Raw genomic sequence first — 19,499 nt, 5'->3', positions numbered from 1 at the left:
GGATGAAATCCCAGTAGCAGTTTTTGTTTTTTGTTTTGTTTTGTTTTTTTAAAGCATTTATGATTTAGTTCATTATAAATTTTAACTTAAAGTCGCGATAGCACAAATTTTGGAAAGTTATACAAAGGCTTGACCTGATTAAAATCAGTATTTTGTTTTTTAATCAAGTGATTTTAAATTGACTTTATTCTAAATCACCTGTAACCAGGGTGGAGTATTTAACATTTCAAAAGGTAATGTCTGTCTGCTAATGACATTTAAAATAGAGTATAATTTTGGTTATAAAATTTTCTGAAAATATTCTTTGTCCAGTAAAGATGTTTCAAAAGTCTTATGAAGTTAAATGACCATATTGATATGATTTATTTTTGCTACCAATATCTATGAACTCCTCATTGGTTTTATTAATTATGGGTTTCAAATTGAGCCCAGAGGCTTCTGATTGTCTGTTTAAAACTAGAATACTATCTGATCCTATATTTATCTTGTATGTATTTAGTTTCTGACCTATTAGTAGGGTCTCTGGATTAAATACATAATCACAATTGTGGTTTTGCTGGCTCAGTAGTTTAGATTTATTTATTTAGATTTATGACTGTGAAACTTAGACCTTTACAACCAATCTATTTTTGATGCAAGTAGTATAGAACCCTTAGAAGCTGTGCTACATTTGAAAACAAAATATTTTATTTTTGAACTATACAAATCGGTGTATAGATTTTAAACCTTATCCTAAAATTAATCTAAACATCCAATTAAATGGGTACCAAATATTACATTAAATGAAGGTGCTGATGGATGTCATATCAGATTGTGTAAATAAATTTTATATTGAATATTATATAAAATTAATTGAAGTTAATGTCATTGACATCTTTGATTATACATGGCAATCTCAGATAAGTAGCACCTCTCAGTATTGTGACATTTGCCAGAAACACTATCAATGTGAAACCTAGGCCATATCTGCACTACAAACTTTGATCGAAACAAGTTAAATTGGCATAAAGGTGCCACAGTACTGTATTGCTCATGCATGTGCATACTTGTCTCTTTGCGTCAGTGTTGCATGTGTGTCCACGCAAAGTGCGGTGTACCATGCATAGGTATCCCAATGTGAGCCAAAAGTCACCCTCCTGCACAGTGTCTGTTGGGGAATTTTCGCAACGTGTTGTGGGACATGCAAGAGTTGCGGGAGCGTGGGGGCTGGGAACAATGGGTGACGTACTTATCATGCAGCTTTCTCCATCCCATAATGCTATCTCTGTCTCATTTTCATGCCTTTTTAAAAAAAAAAAAATCCCATAAACCTGCCTGGCACCTGTTGCTGCTCCCCATCTCTGACAGAAGCGTGGAGCCTGCACAACTGTGCACTGTTGTCATGACGTTTCAAATACAGGATGAACAGTCCTCTGGTATTTGCAGAGCTGCAGAAGTACTGCAGCAACAGGAGACATGACCATTTCCAAGGGGCATAGTGAAAAACAATTCAAAGTTGGTGGTGGTGTTCACAGAGCAGGTGCAGATGGTGGAGCATCTCTTTTTGGCCCAAGAAACAAATGCTGACTTGGTGGAATCATACCATATAATGCACATTTGGAATGACGAGCTGTGGCTGCAGAACTTTCGGATGCAAAAGGCCACGTTCTTGGATCTGTGCACCTAGCTCTTGCCTCCAGTGCATGGACATCATAAAGAGAGCTCCACTAACCATTGAGACGCGAGTGTGGAAGATAGCAATGCCGGATTTCTACCAGTCGGTAGAAAATCATTTTGGAGCTGTCATGCAAGAGTGTAGAGCTGTGCTGGAGTGTTCATCACCAAGTGGCTATAGCGGCCTGGTGTGTCCTGCCTAATATCTGTGAAGCAAAGCAGGAAAAGTCGCTGCTGGGGTGGAGGTGGAGTGGCTGTCTGCATGTCTTACACTTTGAACAGCCAGACATGAGGACAATTAGAAGATCTCAGTGCAGAGCTATGCAGCTGAGGGAAGCTTTGAAAGAGAACTTTGTCAGCCACTGTAATCTGCTGTACCGGACAGTGCTGTACCTGGCCCTGAAATTTGGGGGTTGTTAGCAATTGTGTAGTGCTTGGGGTACATTTATGAATATCACACTCTTTTAATGAACCTATGAATTATGTGATGGTTAGTGAAATAATTACAAATGTACGGTGAGTTTTTAACTGAACCGATGAGTTCTGTGGTCCTGTTCTGTTACAAGTAACGTGCTTTGACTTGCATTAGCTAGTCTGTCTCATATGTTATGAAGTAATAAAGATGAATTTACTTCCAAAAAATAAAAATGTATTGCATATTAAAAACACTGCAAAAATGTACAGTTAAGAAACAATACGGTGCAAACTTATAAATTAATTGAACAGAGCTTTAAATGTATAATAGTGTGTAAAAAAAAAAAAAAAAAAAAAAAAAAAAAAAAACCTTCCAGTCCATGTCTGCTGTCAAACATACACCAATCATGCCACTCTTGGCCATTGTTTGTGAAGCTGTAGTTTTTCTTACTGTCCCATTGTGTGAAATTGTAGGGGTAGGAATGCAGCTTATGGTGCCACCTGGAACACTGCTGAAATGGAGTTCTCCATTGACTGAAAAGGGTGAGCCCATGGCTGTTGAACCTGTAAGTCGACAAGAGCCTGCCGCATCTGTGTTTGCTGCCTGAGAAGCCTCATTATGTCCTGGTGCATCTCCCTCTCCTTTTCCTGATGAGATTCCTAGGACTTTCGCGTGTCTGCTCATTCTTTCTCCAGACTGTCTTGCTATATTTAACCCCTGGCCCACAGTTCACAGTCCTGGCTTGCAGGATCTCACTAAACATGTCCTCCCTAGTCTCCTTTTTCTCTACATCAGGGTCAGGCGTTCAGAGTGTGTGGAGGGAGCCCCCCTCAAGGCCACAATGCAGCAGCTAAAGATAAAATAGACAGATGTATCATTGTATTTATAGTCATAACGGAACGCATAAGATAAGATTCAGAACTCCTTCTTATTCCCATAAAACTTTTAAATAAGATTTGCTTACTGACAATTCAGCTTTGGACTGCCTTTGCACAGCACCTCTCTCCAGCCACAGCCATGGTGAGTATGGCCCTCGAGAGCTGCGGGGTGGAAATGAGGAGGGGATTGTTCGGTTGCATAAAACAATAACATTTCGGCCCCAGTTTGTATGTGTACAAGTACAGAACGAAGGCACTGAGTATTGGCACTATTTTCCACAGGTGGTGGTGATTTTCACTGATATTTCACTCCTGAGGGCACAAAGGTACAGAAAACACAGCTGTTGCAGGCATTCCAAAGCTGCACAAGCCTGTATGCCACTAGCCCATTTACTGCAATGGTGCCTGGCAAAGTCGTATGTAGTGGCGTGGGGAAGTGTTCTGCTGTGGAGAAGGAAGTAAGGCATACATCCCTAGAAATCTTTGCACGAGGATTGCCAATTATCTCCATGAAAGTTTCAACGAGATCTCTCAGGAGCATACAAGGGACAGCCCTGTGTACATAAACTGTTCTGCATGCCTCCTCTCCCCACCTAACCCTAGTGGGGAATGAAAAGCAGATGACAACTCTGCCTCGGTTTGTCATACCTCTGCCTCTTCTCATATGAGTAAAACAATGAAAAGTCAATAGCTGTGTTCTGCTAACTTGGGGTTGGGCCAGTTACCACCTTCACATTTCAACATTTTAAAGGAGAACACATGCAGATACTTACCTGAGGTCCTTCCCTTGGATTGAACTCGTCCATGCTTGACTGCTGGGAGTGTCTAGACTGCAGTGGAGCCTCAAGAAGATCCTGGCTTGCAGCATAGCTGGACTCCCCTGCCACATGTCCCTCTTGCTCCTCTTTCCCACTATTTACGGCACTCTCCCTCTGGCTCCACCAAGATATCCACAGTAGTCTGAGGAGTCCTGGTGGGGTCTCCACCAAGTATGGCATGCAGCTCATTGTAAAAGCAGCAGGTCTCTGACTCAGCACCAGATCGACAATTGGCCTCTGTGTCAGGGTGGACTAGATCCAAAGGCCCCCTGCTGGAGGCCTCACGGCCCTGCGTCGCCCTGCCCCAGAATAGAGCAGAGAGAAGTCCTCCAGGTAGCCTAAAGTGGCTGCAGAGGAGCGGCCAATCTGGGGTCAGAAGGGCCCTGTATAAGAGAAGCAGTATTGCAGAGAAGTTCAGTTGCTGTGTGGAGCTCAACAAGGGAGGTCCGGGTGCCTTTCTGGCTAGACGAACAGCTCACTGCCAGAGAGCTCACCAGACAGAACCGAGCCCAGGGTAGGCTGCTGAAGATCAGGTGCCTGGCTGGTGGGAAGAGCAGCAGGACCAGCGGAAGGCCGGTGCAGGCAGGCTGAAACCCAGGGGGACTGAGCACAGAACCTGGCCAGACCAGCAAGGCTACAGCTGGTCTGGTTGAAGACTGAGCCCAAGAAGGCCTGCTGAAACACCATCAGCTGCGGGTACCGAGATGGGCCCTGGCTGGGTGGTTGAAGAAGGTTGTGCCTCTGGGAGAAGCCTTAGAGCTCCGGCCTCATACCAGGGCCAAGATGAGAACTCGGACTCTATACCCCGGAAGGAGGGACAGTCTGTGGGGCTCGGTCTGAGGGCTGAGCTGCGGAAGACCTGCTGAGAGAACCGTTGGCTGGGGGGGGGGGGGTGCTCGCAAGAGGTGCGTGCCACTCTGATACAAGAACTAAAATCAAAAGCTGGCTTACACCCAACCAACCAAAGGGGGCTGCTCACACGAGAGGCAGGGGCTGCCCCCAAAAAAGGACTGTTTGTTTTCAGGCGCTATTGGCCAGAGAAAGGGAGCGCTCACAAGAGGCGGGTGCTAACCCCATTACAGCCTCCCTAGCCTTGTGGTATGTCTGCACACAACAAGGGAGAGCGCCTAGTTGTACTTGCCAAACTGGGCTATACACATGGGGATCTTAAAGTGGGTATGGCTTCTGTTCTCTGTGACCTCTGGGCAGTGATGTTCACAATTGTGACCAGAGCAGTGACAGGCAGGCATTGTGAGACAGCTGCGGAGGACTGTTAGAGATGACATAGTGCACACAGTTGTCTACACTCGCATCTCGTTGACCGCAGTATGTTGACCATGGCTCAGTGCCATTTAGAGAGGTGGTTGTACTGTGTCGCCGTAACAGCACTTAAGTTGGTGGGAGACAACTTTGAGTCTAGATATATGCACAGGTCGACATAAGTCATCGTGCATTGACATAACTTCGACTATACATTCCAATCTCAGTAAGCAGCATCTCTGAGTACTGTTGCAATTTTGTATGCAGTGTTCTTCTAGTCATGTTGGTCCCAGTATCTTAGAGAGAAAGGTGGGTGAGGCAATATCTCTTATTGGACCACCTTCTGTTGGTGAGAGAAACAAGCTTTGAAGCTTACACAGAGCTCTTCTTCAGGTCTGGGAAATGTATTCCGTGTGTCACAACTAAATACAAGGTGGAACAGATTGTTTAGCACCACCTACTATAAAGAACTCGAAGACCACAATTTACCCAGAAATTAACAGATATCCTCAAATCCTTCCCCAAACAACTTCAAGAGAAACTGTACATCATCATCCCTCACAACTCCCCACTCCAGGGACCTTCTACATGCTTCCCAATATACACAAACAATGGAACCAAGGCAGACCCACCATATCTGGTCATGGCACTTTTAGTGAAGGAATATCAGGACTCAAAGAAACATCCTCAAACCACTCACCACACAAAGGCCCAGCTTCCTCCGGGACACAACCAATTACCTTCAGAAACTCCACTACATTGACAACCTCCCTCAGAACACCATCCTTGCCACCATGGATGTCCCCTTCCTGTACACCGATATCTATCACAATGACGGCCTCTCTGCTTGCTTCAAATATTCACTAGACAACGGACAACCCTCGGTTATCCACCCAAAGCCCACCACCAAACTTGTCCATTTCATCCTCACCTATATCAATTTTACATTCAACAGCAAACACTTTGTCCAAAGCATGGGAACAGCTGTGGATAATAGGATGGCTCCCCAGTATGCTACCTCTTCATAAGGAAGAGGAAGAATTTCTGGACAAATGCACCATGAAACAAATGATATACCTGAGATACATCAATGGTATTTTCATCCTCTGGACAGAAGATGAAACTTCCTCATAGATTTCCAACACAACTTCAGCAACCACCACCACTCATCCATTAAACACTCTCTAGAATACTCCCTCAGTAGCATCAACTTACTGGCCACCATGATCAGCTTCAACAATAGAAACATACAGACAACTATATACAAAAACCCCACGGATCACCACACATACTTTTAATACCAGTAACCACTCCAACCACACCGAGAAATCTGTTACCTAGTCAGGCACTCGGATACCACAGAATGTGCTCAGAGGAGAAAGGCCGGGGTATATACCTTAACACTGCCTTCACTAAACAAGGATAATCCACTAGAGCGATAGATCACATGATGGAATGGGCCACCGAAATAGCCCAGAAGAATCTGTTGCAACACGGAAATAAAACCCCTTCTGATTGCACATCTGTAGTAGTCACATGCCATGCCACACTGGAACCCATATGGGGTATCAAACAGTTACAGCCCATACTTGATGTGGACTCAATCCTGAAAGAATCTTTCCTGAACCCCTCTTCTGGCCTTCGAACAACCCACCCAGCCAATTCAAGCACATCAGAAGTAAGCACCCCACAGACCACAATTCAAAGGCCTGGACTACACTGGGGAGGGGTGGGGGGAATCGATCTAAGATATGCAACTTCAGCTACAAGAATAGCGTAGCTGAAGTCGAAGCATCTTAGATCAACTTACCTCCCATCCTCATGGCGCGGGATCAACGGCCGCGGCTCCCCCGTCGACTCCGCTTCCGCCTCTCACCCTGATGGAGTTCCGGAGTTGACGGGGAGCGCATTCGGGGATCGATTTATTACGTCTAGACGAGATGCGATAAATCGATCCCTGATAGATCGCTCTCGCCGATCTGGCGGCTAGTGTGGACTTAACCAAAGAAGCACCAGACCTTGCCAGAACAACAGATGCAAAATCTGTAAGCTTATCTCCACTGCTATGATGATCAACACAACACACCTTTCAAGATCCCTGGGTCCTACATGTGCCTATCACAACATGTGGTGTACCTCATCCATGCACTAAATGCCCCAGTAACAACTATGTGGGTGAAATCAGACAATCACTACGCTCTTGAATGAACTCTCATAGAAAAATGATAAAAGACAAACACATCAGATCACCTGTGGGTGAACTAGCAAATAGGAACAGCAAACGGGGGAGTTTTAGAAGGGAGTTTTCCAGGTGAAGGAGTAGCAACTACGTTACCCTTGTGGTGAGTTTGTCTGTTTGTGTGCTTGCTGTTTGACTGTAGTGTATAATGTGGACTCTTTGGGGGTTGGGGGAAAGACTGTGTGCTGAGCCTAGTGGCTTGCTAGGCAAGGCTGAGAGCTTCTTAACAAAGCTTTGATTCCGAATCCCTTTAGGATCCGTTAACCAATGGGGAGAGCTACTCAGAGAGAACAAGTGCTTAAAAAGCCAGCTCCTAAGCGACTAGAGGAGCTAGTGAACAGGAGCAACAAACAGGAGTTTTCTGAGGGAGTTTGAGAGGGAGTGAGATACACCTAGCATTCGCTAAACTTAGGCCAATAAACACCCCACTCCACCCCCCCAAAAAAGAAGCTGCATGAGGAAACGGAATGCAGGCAGAAGTCCACAGTGGAGTGGGAGCTATCCAGTTTTGCAGGATTTATGAATTCCTGTCTTGTGGGCAGGTGGTGTGTGTGTGTGTGTGTGTGTGTGTGTGTGTGTGTGTCCCCGTGTCCAGAGTGGCAAAATTGGAATAGCTAAGGGACACACAGGTACATACATGAGACTTTCGGGGATACAATAGAGCAGTCTTACCCCCCAGTTTGACAGCCTCTGTGCTGTTGAGAAGGATGAAAATCTCAGGGAAGGAGAACGTCAAATTGGAGGAGAGAGAAATGATCGCATGGTTGGGACTCTCCTTCCAGATGATGTCATGGGATCCTCTCACACTGAGGATACCTTTTTGAGGGAGGGGCCCCCAGTTATAAAGAAGAAACAGGTAATTGGAATGGGGGATTTGATCATTAGAAATACAGGTAGCTGGGTTTGCGATGACTGGGAGAACCTCATGGTGAATTGCCTGCCAGGTGCAAAGGCTGCGGAACTCTCAAAACATCTAGACAGATTTATGTGCAGTGCTGGGGAGGAGCTGGTGGTCGTGGTACATGACATAGGAAAAGTTAGGAGAGAGGTCTTGGAGGCTAGATTTAGGGGACTAGAAAGTAGATTGTGGTCCAGGATCTCCAGTGTAGCATTTTCCAAAATGCTTCCAGTTACACATGCAGGGTCAGTTAGGCAGAACTGCAGGGTCTCAATGCATGGATGAGACAATGATGGAGAGCAGGAAGGGTTTAAGTTTATTAGGAACTGGGGAACCTTTTGGGGAAGGAGGAGCTTATACAGGAAGGATGGGCTCCACCTAAATCAAAACAGAAACGGATTGCTGACATATAAAATTAAGAAGGTCATAGAGCCGTTTTTAAACTAAGGGGGCTAGGGGAAAGCCGACAGGTGTGGAGGAGCACATGATTTGGACAGACATCCCATGGGGCGGCTCTATTAATGGGAATTTTCCTAATAAATAAGAGAGGCTAAAAGTAGATAAAGCACAGGTAGGAACTGAAGGGAAACATTTAAATGAAAGAGTCCCATTCATTTACTTCACATGAAGGCAGACAACTAAACAGTGGCAAATGTTTTAAGCACTAGAAGTCTAAATACTACAGATGGGTGGACTTGAGTGCCTCGTATTAAATGAGGATATTGATATAATAGGCATCACAGAAACATGTTGGAATTATGACAATCAATGGGACATTAGGTTACAAAATGTATAGGAATAACAGAATAGGTTGTGCTGGTGGGGGAGTGGTACTATATGTGAAAGAAGGCATAGAGTCAAATATTAATCAAACCGTATCATAGAATCTGTATGGATAGAAATTCTATGCTTGAATAATAAAAGTGCAGCAGTAGGCATACACTATGGATAGGGCCCTACCAATTTCACAGCCATGAAAAACTTGTCACGGTCCGTGAAATCTGCCATTCTCCATGAAATCTTATCTCCCTGTGCTGCTGGGAGCCTGGGGCTCCTCACAGTTAGTCTGGCTGGGCTGTAGAGGGACACTTCTGTGCTGGAGCAGCCTGGGAGCTGAGCTCTGGGCTTCCATCCCCTCCCACCCCCACGTGGCTCCTGCCGCAGCTCTGGGCACGTAGCTCAGGGCTTCCTCCCCCTGCGGCTTCTGACGGGCCTGGGGGCTTCTGCTCCCAAAGGCTGCAGCCGGGGCAGCCCAGGCCTGGGCTTCTGCCCACCCCCACAGCTCTGGTTCCGGGCATGGAGCTTGGGGCTTCCTCCCCTAGTGGCTCATGCTGGGGCACAGGGCTTCTGCATCCGGGGCTGCCTGGGCTCTGGGTTTCTGCCCACACTTGTAGCTCCTGCTGTGGCTCTGGGCACAGAGCTTGCCCCCTCCCAGCCCTCCTGCTGGGGGTGGGAGCTTCTGCTCCCAGTGGCTGCAGCCGGGCTGTAAAAAATAGAAAACTCAATAATAATGGCACATTTCAACCATCCCCCTATTGACTGGGTACATGGCACATCAGGAAGGAAAGCAGAAATAAAGTTTCTAGGCACGATTAATGATTACTTCTTGGAGCAACTAATACTGGAACCCACAAGGGGAGAGGCAATTATTGATTTAGTCCTAAGTGGAGCACAGGATCTGGTCCAAGAAGTGAATATAGCTGAACCGTTTGTAATGTAACTACTTATGCTAAACAGTCTGTTCCACCTTGTATTTAACTGTAATACTGAGTTCATTTCCCAGACCTGAAGATGACCTCTGTGTAATCTTGAAAGCTTGTGTCTCTCACCCACCTTCTCTACTATAACATTTGGTGAGAACACTATCAATTCAAAATCTAGTCAGTTTCAAAACGTGAATGAAAGGAATTTCAAGACTTTGGAAAAGGGGAGTAATTGGTTAAGAACAAAAAAGTTAGACACATTTGACTGCTTTTTTTTTTTTTTAATTTAAATTACAAAGTTGGAAGATGAAGAGAATGCAGTAGATGAAGTATCTAAATTTTTGTGGTGTATCATGACCTCTTATGCTCCAAAATTAATTCAAAATGGTTTATATAGGAGTACTACCATGTAGATTTAAACCATGAATGAATTGCTGTAAACAAAAGTTAATATTAAATACTATGAGTTGGTGGAAAGTGTTCTAGAGAGTTCCAACGGGGATTGATGTGTGTCTGGTAAAATTTAACATTCATTAATGATCTGGGCAAGGGACTAAACAGCATGTTCGTGAAATTGCAGATAAAATTAAAATGATAGCTGTAACTAACAGTGAGGACAAGAATAATGCAAAGGAATTTAGAAAAGTTACAAATGCACTCGGGAAATAAATTCTGGATAAGCAAATAAGGTACTACAGCTGAGAAACTAATCCAAATCTGAGGCTGTGTCTAATACTACTGCAGTGTACACAACTCCAGCTATGTGAATGATGTAGCTGGAGTTGACATACCTTACGTCGAGTTACTGTGGGGTCTACACCGCAGGGGGTCAATGGGAGAAACTCTCCCGTCAACTTGTCTTACTTTTCTCATCGGGGATAGAGTACAGGGGTCGACTAGAGAGCGATCTGCTCTCGGTTTGGTGGGGTCTTCACTAGATCCACTAAATCGACTGCCGGTGGATCGATCACAGAGCGTCGATCCCTGCTGTTGTGCAAATGTAGCCTCCGATATTAGAGAGCATGGAAACTTGGAAAGCAATAAATGTTTGGGCTTTTTTATTTGGATTTGAAAAGCATTGGATTTTGAGCATTTGAAAACTAGGTAATGCCAGACTTACGAATCGTTGCCCATGCAGCCTTAATTTGGCCATCTTATGCATCCTACCTATGAACTGAATGTTCAGGGATTCTGTGGAAAAAATTGTGATTATGTAATTAAAGTTTGTATCATAATGCGTATGCACAAAGGAGCTGAAAGTTTGTATCACAATGCATATGTACAAAGGAGTTGAACTACAACTGCATAGGTTGCGAATCCGGCACTTCCTAACTTTTGAGTACTTGACTTTTAACATAGTTTTGGGGATGTAATTTCCTAGGTTTATTTTAAAGGACAAAGGTAAAACTTCAGCTCTAGAAATCTCACCATCATGCTTCATTAACAGGTTTTCTGTCATGAACCTTCACTGACAATGTAGCACAGACTTCTACCATTTGTACTTTAGGTAACGACTTTTAGCTGGCAGCAGGAGAAGGCTGTAATTCCACATGGGGGGAAATGAGTCACTGGCACAGTGACCATGTGCTCGGTCCAGAGGGTGATTGTGCGGAGTTTGACACAGCTTTCTCTCATTCCCACTCCAGGAACTGGGGGACTTCTGTTCCATATGGAATCTCTAGATGGAGGATGGGCTGTTGGGTCCTGGGGATTTAAGGGGGGAGCCAGAAAGTAAGGATTACAACTTTTAATGCATTCCAACTCAGTTAAATCTGTATCTTATTTCACAGACAAAGAAAAGGCACTTCTCTACTGTGAGGGCTATTCTCCCCCAGCCGCATAACAAATGCCTGCTGCAACCAGTGGAGGTGTGAAAGCTTAAAAAAAAAAAAAAAAAAAAAAAAAAAAAAAAGTCGCAAGAATCCTTTATAAGGAAAAGTGTTAAGCTAAATATGAGGTCACTAGTAGCTTCTCCTATTTAAAAAACAAAAATAAAAAAAACTAACCCCCAGTTCTAGGTGCCCTATTAGATTATAATTAAAAATTTGGTCAAAAACAAAGCAGCTGGCTTTTCATTACACCAAAACATCCTGTTAGCCAAAAACCAAACTCCTTGCTCTGTTCCCATAAGCTCTCATCCACTTCCCAATAAAAGAAAATCCCTACCATTCTCCTGCCCTGGTAACTGTGTTTGCAGCATGTCCTTGGCACTAACAAATTAGTAAGCTCCAGCTCTGGCATCTCTGCTGATCCCAACTATGGCAGTGTCTCATGGAGAAAGAGGCAGGTCTTTCAAGTAGGCAGGTCCCAAGATATGTCAGGCTTTATAAATCGTAACCAACTTCTTCTACCTTGTCTTGATTAGGCAATAAAGTGTGTTTGTGCCATGTGTTACCTCATTTTAGTTAACATGTTTGCTAAAATTCCAGTGAAGTTAAGAGAATTATAATTTTAACACATTAACAGGTTAAGGTCAGCACTAATGGAAGGCCTGCAGTTCACTTCAACCTGTTAACATGTGGAAACTACAAACTGCCTTGACTTCACTAGGATTTTACCTCATGTTTCCTAAAGTTTTGTAAGAACACACCTTTTTATTTTACCTTGTGAAGATGCGCCCTGTACCCCTCTACTCAGAGGAAAGAAAGAAAAAAAAAAAAAAAAAAAAAAAGCACCAGTGCACATCCTTGCGCTCTGGTATCACGTGTTCATGAAGATGCCCAGCTTTACAATAGTCTGCTACCTTCCGTGTCAGCTCTAGTTTCAAGGTTGATTTAAAGGTGTTCCATGTAACAGTGCATTGCATCGTCTAAACTTGAAATGTTTAGGTGTGAATGCCCGTTGCATGGTCTGCATCTGAGAGAGAAGTTCGTAACTATCTGAGCAAATGTGGAGAAAGTTGTGGTCACTGCTGCTGTATAACATCAGCTGCCGTCTGATAAACAGCACCCCCTAAATCATGAACTCTATTGACAAACATGCCCTCAGTTAGAGGGGCAAATATAATCTTCGCCATATCCTTTGGTTGTTCCTCCCAGCCCACCATCATCACCGCAATCTAACCTGAACTGAGCTTCATCCAGCTCATTCTGATCCACGCCCCGTATGCCACCAGAGACTATGGACGGTGCTCAATCATACTGTCTGTCTGAGATAAAATGGAGTCACAGAGTTGAGGATTGCCAGCATATTCTGTGAGGAGATACAGCAAAATCCATTCCTACTCACTAGTCATCCCAATGACCCAATCTCCACATTGAATAGCAAAGATAATGGCATATACCCTTATTATTTCCCCCCCCCCCCCCCCCAGTAGAGGGCCATAAAGGCAGAAAAGCAAATGCCCAAAACGACCCTTTAGGATCTCTCTGACAGAAAAGAAGGAAGTCACCGGAAGCTAGCCTAAGCTACTTGCACTTTGGGAGTAGACAAAACACTTTGCAGTCAGTGGTTTCAAAGACAGCTGGTACTCCAGAAGCCATGCAGACTCTTGATAACCATTGCTGAGAGATCAGCAACCCACACCACCAGTACCATTTGGTGATAAAAGCAGATTGACAAAGGTCTGAGGCTCCTAGATACTGAGTTCTGTCATCCAGCTTTCTTCCTATTCTTAATTCAAAATGGAAGATTGTCATAATTATCCAGGTTGACAGTTTCAGTGGGTGGTTTCTTAAGCAGAGGTTGTACGTGTTTCTTTAAAAACATAGTGTGCCCTGCATTCCTCTTAAACAAGGAATTAACCAGTGCCATCAGCGGACACAGCACTTGGCCCCTCACTAACTTTCACCGGTCAGGAAGGACAGACTGTAGAACCTCAGAGTTACCTCAGGAATGGAGGTTGTTCATAACTCTGAACAAAACATGATGGTTGTTCTTTCAAAAGTTTGCAACTGAACGTCGACTCACTACAGCTTTGAAACTTTACTATCAGAAGAAAAATGCTGCTCTTCCTTCATTTTTTTAGTAGTTTACGTTTAATACTGTACTGTAGTGTATTTACTTATTTTTGGTCTCTGCTGCTGCCAGATTTCTTACTTCTGGTTCCAATTGAGGTGTGTGGTTGACTGGTCAGTTCGTAACTCTGGTGTTTGTAACTCTGAGGTTCTACTGTAGATTCAAAAACCAGTTGTGAAACAAAAGTTTGCCTATCACATCCAGAGTCTCAGCATCACTGCCTAATTCTGAATCAGAGACCGCTTACCCTCCAACCTTTCAAGATCCTGCTTGGTTACAATATGCAGAGTTCAGACCAAGTTTTGCATGCCCAGTTTTCTCTACAAAATGATAAAAAAATGTCCTCACAACTGGGGGTGCTGAAATCTGCCCCTGAAGCAATGTAATCTGGCTACAGCAGACTATCCTGGACAGATTAAATCTGTTGTTTGAGAACCTGCAGATACCATAGTAGAGACTAAGAATCCTCCTCTGTGCCTACTGAACAGCTACTTCAAAAATGTCTTGACTACTTGCAACTAATATTCTACAGCCTGTGACTTCTGCCATCACCATCTTTCTTCTCCCTTCATCTATCAGAAATTATCACCAGAATGACCTGAGAGGATGAAGATGGGGAAGAAGATGCATAGAGAAGCATCACAGATTAGAGAAGTTCTGTATGACTTTAGTAAAACCACTGTCACATTACATTTCAGTTCTGAATGCTTCAAAACCAGACATATTGACAAACTGGGAGGGAGTTTTAAGAACTCTAAATGAGGGATTGATTTTATTTATAGACCTAAGTGTGTACATGTTGGCTGAACAGAGGGTAGGAACATACCAATATCTGAAATTTGTCAGCACTAAGGATGGTGAAAAATTGCTTAGGATTTAACAGGAGGGTATAACTAGAAGTAACTAACTAGATGCAATTTAAAGGAAAAATTAAGTTGACTGTTGTAAAAAGCTTCCTTGACACAATAAGATTTTACTATGTAATAGTCTCTTAGGGGAAGTCATAAAAGACCCATCAACTGGATCATTTAACACTGGGAAATACACCTCTACCCCGATATAACGCTGTCCTCGGGAGCCAAAAAATCTTACTGCATTATAGATGAAACCGTGTTATATCGAACTTGCTTTGATCCACTGGAGTGCGCAAACACACACACACACACACCCCCCGCGAGCACTGCTTTACCGCGTTATATCCGAATTCGTGTTATATCGGGTCGCGTTATATCGGGGTAGAGGTGTATATCAGGGAATTATCCAAAGTAACAGGATATAGATGAGATGACGCAATATATGTTTTGTCATTTGAATATGTAGGATTCTGTGAAAGCAGTATTGAGTCTGTTTCATCTAAATAAAATAAGTATAATGTGCCTGGGCTTGTCCTAAAGATGAGAATAAACAACTAAAAAAAGTGGAGGTGAAATCAATCAAATTTTAACTTAATGTTTTGATTACTGCTTTTTAGAATGAACAGTTGTGTTTTTGTACCACCTTTAAAACATAGATCCAGATTTTCAAAAATGCATGTACAAGTTGAGCAGGCACATTCTTGAAAAATTGAGCATACTTTGATCCCACAACAATAGTATCTCCCTATTTTGGACTTCTGTCTCACAACCTGTGGAAAATCAGTGCAGGTGTGTGGTCTGTAGTGCCATGGTTTGCAAAGAGTTATAAGTTCTGTAAAATTACTTTCAGCATGTTTCTTTCCTTTCCCATATGTTTGAATTTCATTTTAAAATGTACATTGTATTGTTTTGACTCCGCAGCTATGAATCAGCGAATCAGCCAAAGTGCTCCAGTGAAACAGCCACCACCACTGGCTCCTCAGAGTCCTCAAGGTGGAGTGATGGGCGGGGGCAGCTCCAATCAGCAGCAACAGATGAGACTGCAACAGCTGCAGATGGAGAAAGAGAGACTGCGACTGAAGCATCAAGAACTGCTTCGGCAGGTGAGGCCACAGGTTAGACACAGACTTCCACTATATTTTTTGTATATTTTTGTTGTTGCACTTATGTGGCAATTCCAGGGAGCGTAAAGCACCAGAGACCACCTAAGGTCTTAAGCTCCAAAGAGAGGACTGGGCTACATTCATTATGTCGTCACCTCAGTAGCAGAAGCTCTAGACCAGTGGTTTTCAAACTTGTTTTCTGGTGACCCAGTTGAAGAAAATTCTTGATGCCCATAACCCAACAGAGCTGAGGATGTGGGAGAGGGCTCAGGGCTTGGGCAGAGGATTGGAGTGGGGCAGGAGGTTGGGGTCCAGGAGAGGGGTCAGGGCTCAGCTGGGGATGCAGGTTCTGGGGTGGGGCCAGGGATGAGGGGTTTGGAGTGCAGGAGGGGGCTCCAGGTTTGGGGGGGAGGCTCAGGGCTGGGGGAGAGGATTGAGGCGCGGGCTTACCTCCGGCGGCTCCTGGTCAGTGGCCCAGCCAGGGTGCAGAGGCAGGCTTCCCGCCTGTCGTGGCACCATGGACCGCACTGCGCCCCGGAAGTGGCCAGCAGCAGGTCCAGCTCCTAGGCAGAGGCGCGCAAGCAGTTCCGTGCAGCTCTCACTCGCAGACACCGCCCCCCGGCCAATGGGAGTGCGGAGCTGGTGCTCGGGGCAGGGGCGGGCAGCACGCGGCGACCTGTGGCCCCCCCGTCTAGGAACCAGACGTGCTGCTGACTGCTTTCGGGGCGCAGCACAGTGTCAGAACAGGTAGGGACTACTAGCTTTTACTGGCCAGCCTCCAGGGTCCCTGGGTGCTGAGCAAGGCGACCCAGTACTGTGTCGCGACCCGAAATTTGAAAATCACTGCTCTAGATGCAAGACTTTTTCCTCAGCAAAATTCCCAAAGAGCAAACATCTTCACTAGTTGAAGTGTCATTATGGTGGTACAAGTAAGAGAGCACCACAGAGTAATGTTGTTATTGGAGATTTCTCTGAGAATATTTGTCACCTCCAAAGAGCTCAGACTGATACAAGAGCCAGAGAGGCTGGTTCCCCACATCTGCTTGTCCTTCATTTTAAGGAAAAACCTTTTCAATATAACTTTTTTTAAGTATGATTTTAGAACACATTGCAATCCAAAGATACAAAAGTGTTTTTCAAAGTACATGCTCTAGGTAGAGGAATTACCTCATTACTGAAATTTATCCATTTCCAAATGGTGTGCAGGCTCAACAATTGAATAGGCTTTGGGTTTGGAGCCTGTTGTTCTCTTGTGTCTAGGTATTTTAAACCTGGTGCTTAAATGTTACGCCAGGGGTGGGCAACCTATGGCACACATGTCAAAGACGGCACGCGAGCTAATTTTTAATGGCACGCTGCTGCCTGCCGGGACTCCAGCGTGCCATTAAAAATCCTGCCCAGCCCAGCCCGCTCTCCTCTGCCCTCCGCTCCCCCCGCGGGGACAGGGAGCAGAAGCATAGGCGTGCGCACAGGGTGGGCAAATGGCCCGACTCTCCCAGCATGGCAAGCCGCGGGGTCCGCGCTTCCGGGCTGGAGCACCCGGCCAAGCGCAGCAAGCCGCCGGCCCCTCCCCCGCCTTTCCCTCCCCTGGAGCCGTGCCACCGCGCACAGCGCTCTGGGGGTCGGGGCTGCGTGCTCCCGCGGGGCAGTGTTTGGCTCCGCGGGAAGGCAGACATGCTCCCCACTAAACCGGAGCCATGCCGCCGTGCGCAGTGCTCTGTGGGTCGGGGCTGCGCACTCCCGCGGGGCAGTGGTTGGCTCCGCGGGGAGGCAGACACGCTCCCCACTCAACCGGAGCCCTGCTGCCATGGGGCAGCATATCTGGCTGTGCTTGGAGCCTCATGGTAACGAGTCCGGGGCTGGGGGGGTTGGATAAGGGGTGGGGGCAGACAGAGGACAGGGTGGGTTGGATGGGGGTGGGATTCTGGGCGGGGTGGTTAGGGGCGGGGGAGTCTCTAGAGGGGTTAGTCAGGGCGCGTGGGGGGTTGGATGGGGCATGGGAGTCCTGGGGTCTGGCAGGGGGTGGATAGGGGTCAGGGCAGTCAGGGGACAGGGAGCAAGGAGGGTCCGGGGGAGGGGGCAGTTAGGGTGGGGGGTCTCTGGAGGGGGTGGTCAGGGGACAAGGAGCTGGTGGGGTTGGATGAGTCGGGAGTTCAGAGGGGGGGCTTGTCAGGAGGCAGGGGTGTGGAGAGGGGTTGGGGCAGGCAGGGAGCAGGGGGGGTTTTATGGGTCGGGAGTTCTGGGGGTCCTGTCAGGGGGCGGTTGGATAGGCATGGGAGTCCCAGGGGTCTGGCTGGGGGCGGGGGTGTGGATAAGGGTCGGGGCAGTCAGGGGACCTGTAGGGGGTAGGGTCCTAGGGGGGCAGGCAGGGGACAAGGAGCAGGGAGGCTTAGATAGGAGGTGGGGTCCTGGGGGGGCAGTTAGGGGCAGCGGTCCCAGGCGGGGGGAGTCAGGGGACAAGGAGCGGGGGGGTTGGAGGTTCTGAGGAGGACAGTCACCCAGCCCTCTGCCCTGAGCCCTGACCCCCCCTTTCCCCCCCACACCGCCCTCTGCCCTGAGCCCTGTACCTCCCCAGGCCCCTGCCCTGAGCCCTGTACCTCCCTCATACACACCCAGCCCTCTGCTTGACTCCTTTACCCCCCCCCACGATTCCAGCCCTGACTCTGGCACCCCCACACATACCCAGCCCCCCCCCACCCTGACTCGTGCACCCCCCCCACACACCCTCCCCCCCCACATCCCCACCCTGAGCACCAAATGGGAGCTCCTGCACCCCCGCCCCCCACACATTCCCACCTGCACCCCTCACATCAAATGGAAGCTGCCCAGGTAAGTGCCCCACACCCAAACCTCCTTCCCCATCCCTGAGCTCCCTCCCTCATTCTAGCTCCCGGCCAGACCCTTCACCCCCATCCCTGTGCTCAGTGCACTCCCACCCTCAGCTCAGTGTAGAGAAAGGAAGAGAATGGGCCAGAACCAGGGAGAAGGTAGGTACCCACTGTATGTGGGCAGGGCCGGGACCCCGGACCAGCAGCGAGCTGAGCGGATCCAGCAGCCGGGATCCCGGCTGGCAGGAGCCGGTGGATGGAACCCCTGAGTGGCAGCGGGCTGAGCCGCTCAGCCCACTGCCGGTCTGGGGTCCCAGCCACCGGCCCCGCACAGCCTGCTGCCGGTCTGGGGTTCTGGCTGCTGGACCCTTGCCAGCCGGGGTTCCGGCCGCAGGCCCCACTCAGCCCGCTGACTGCCTAGGTGAACAGAACCCCAGACCAGCAGCGGGCTGAGCGGGCCGGTAGCGTAAGATCAACATTTTAATTTAATTTTAAATGAAGCTTCTTAAACATTTTGAAAACCTTGTTTATTTTACAATACAACACTAGTTTGTTTATATAATATATAGACTTGGAGAGAGAGACCTTCTAAAAAACATTAAACTGTATTACCGGCACGCGAGACCTTAAATTAGAGTGAATAAATGAAGACTCGGCACACCACTTCTGAAAGGTTGCCAACCCCTGTGTTACGCCATTCCCTCTAGAACTTTTCTAGTAACAAAAACTGGTCATTGAGAGAATGATTGGTTTGGGAGGCAGGAACTCTGGATTTTGAATCCCAGCTATGACTCCTTTTTGTGACCTTGGGCAACCTATTAAATCTTCCACCCGAGTTTCTCCATTTGTAAGATGCAATAACATTTATTTACTGTCTCTCAGGGTATTGTGAA

The 19,499-nt window shown here is 46.6% G+C and overlaps 1 protein-coding gene across 8 annotated transcripts in view; it reads left to right on the top strand.

Annotated features, from left to right (window-relative positions):
- YAP1 (Yes1 associated transcriptional regulator) overlaps nt 1–19,499 on the top strand; it is a 149,417-nt gene that overhangs the window by 96,157 nt on the left and 33,761 nt on the right. For 4 of the 8 annotated variants that reach the window (XM_054015582.1, XM_054015586.1, XM_054015584.1 and 1 more), the window contains one exon: nt 15,597–15,790. In XM_054015582.1, the coding sequence (XP_053871557.1) occupies nt 15,597–15,790 (194 nt within the window). The remainder of the gene's footprint in view (nt 1–15,596; nt 15,791–19,499) is intronic. The other 4 variants (XM_054015583.1, XM_054015587.1, XM_054015585.1 and 1 more) reach the window with 1 other exon arrangement.

The sequence above is a fragment of the Malaclemys terrapin genome, chromosome 1 (genome assembly GCF_027887155.1).
Source record: "Malaclemys terrapin pileata isolate rMalTer1 chromosome 1, rMalTer1.hap1, whole genome shotgun sequence".
Classification (NCBI taxonomy): Eukaryota; Metazoa; Chordata; order Testudines; family Emydidae; genus Malaclemys; species Malaclemys terrapin.
Note: the sequence above shows the minus strand (reverse complement) of the source record. Positions and strands in the feature narration are given on the sequence as shown.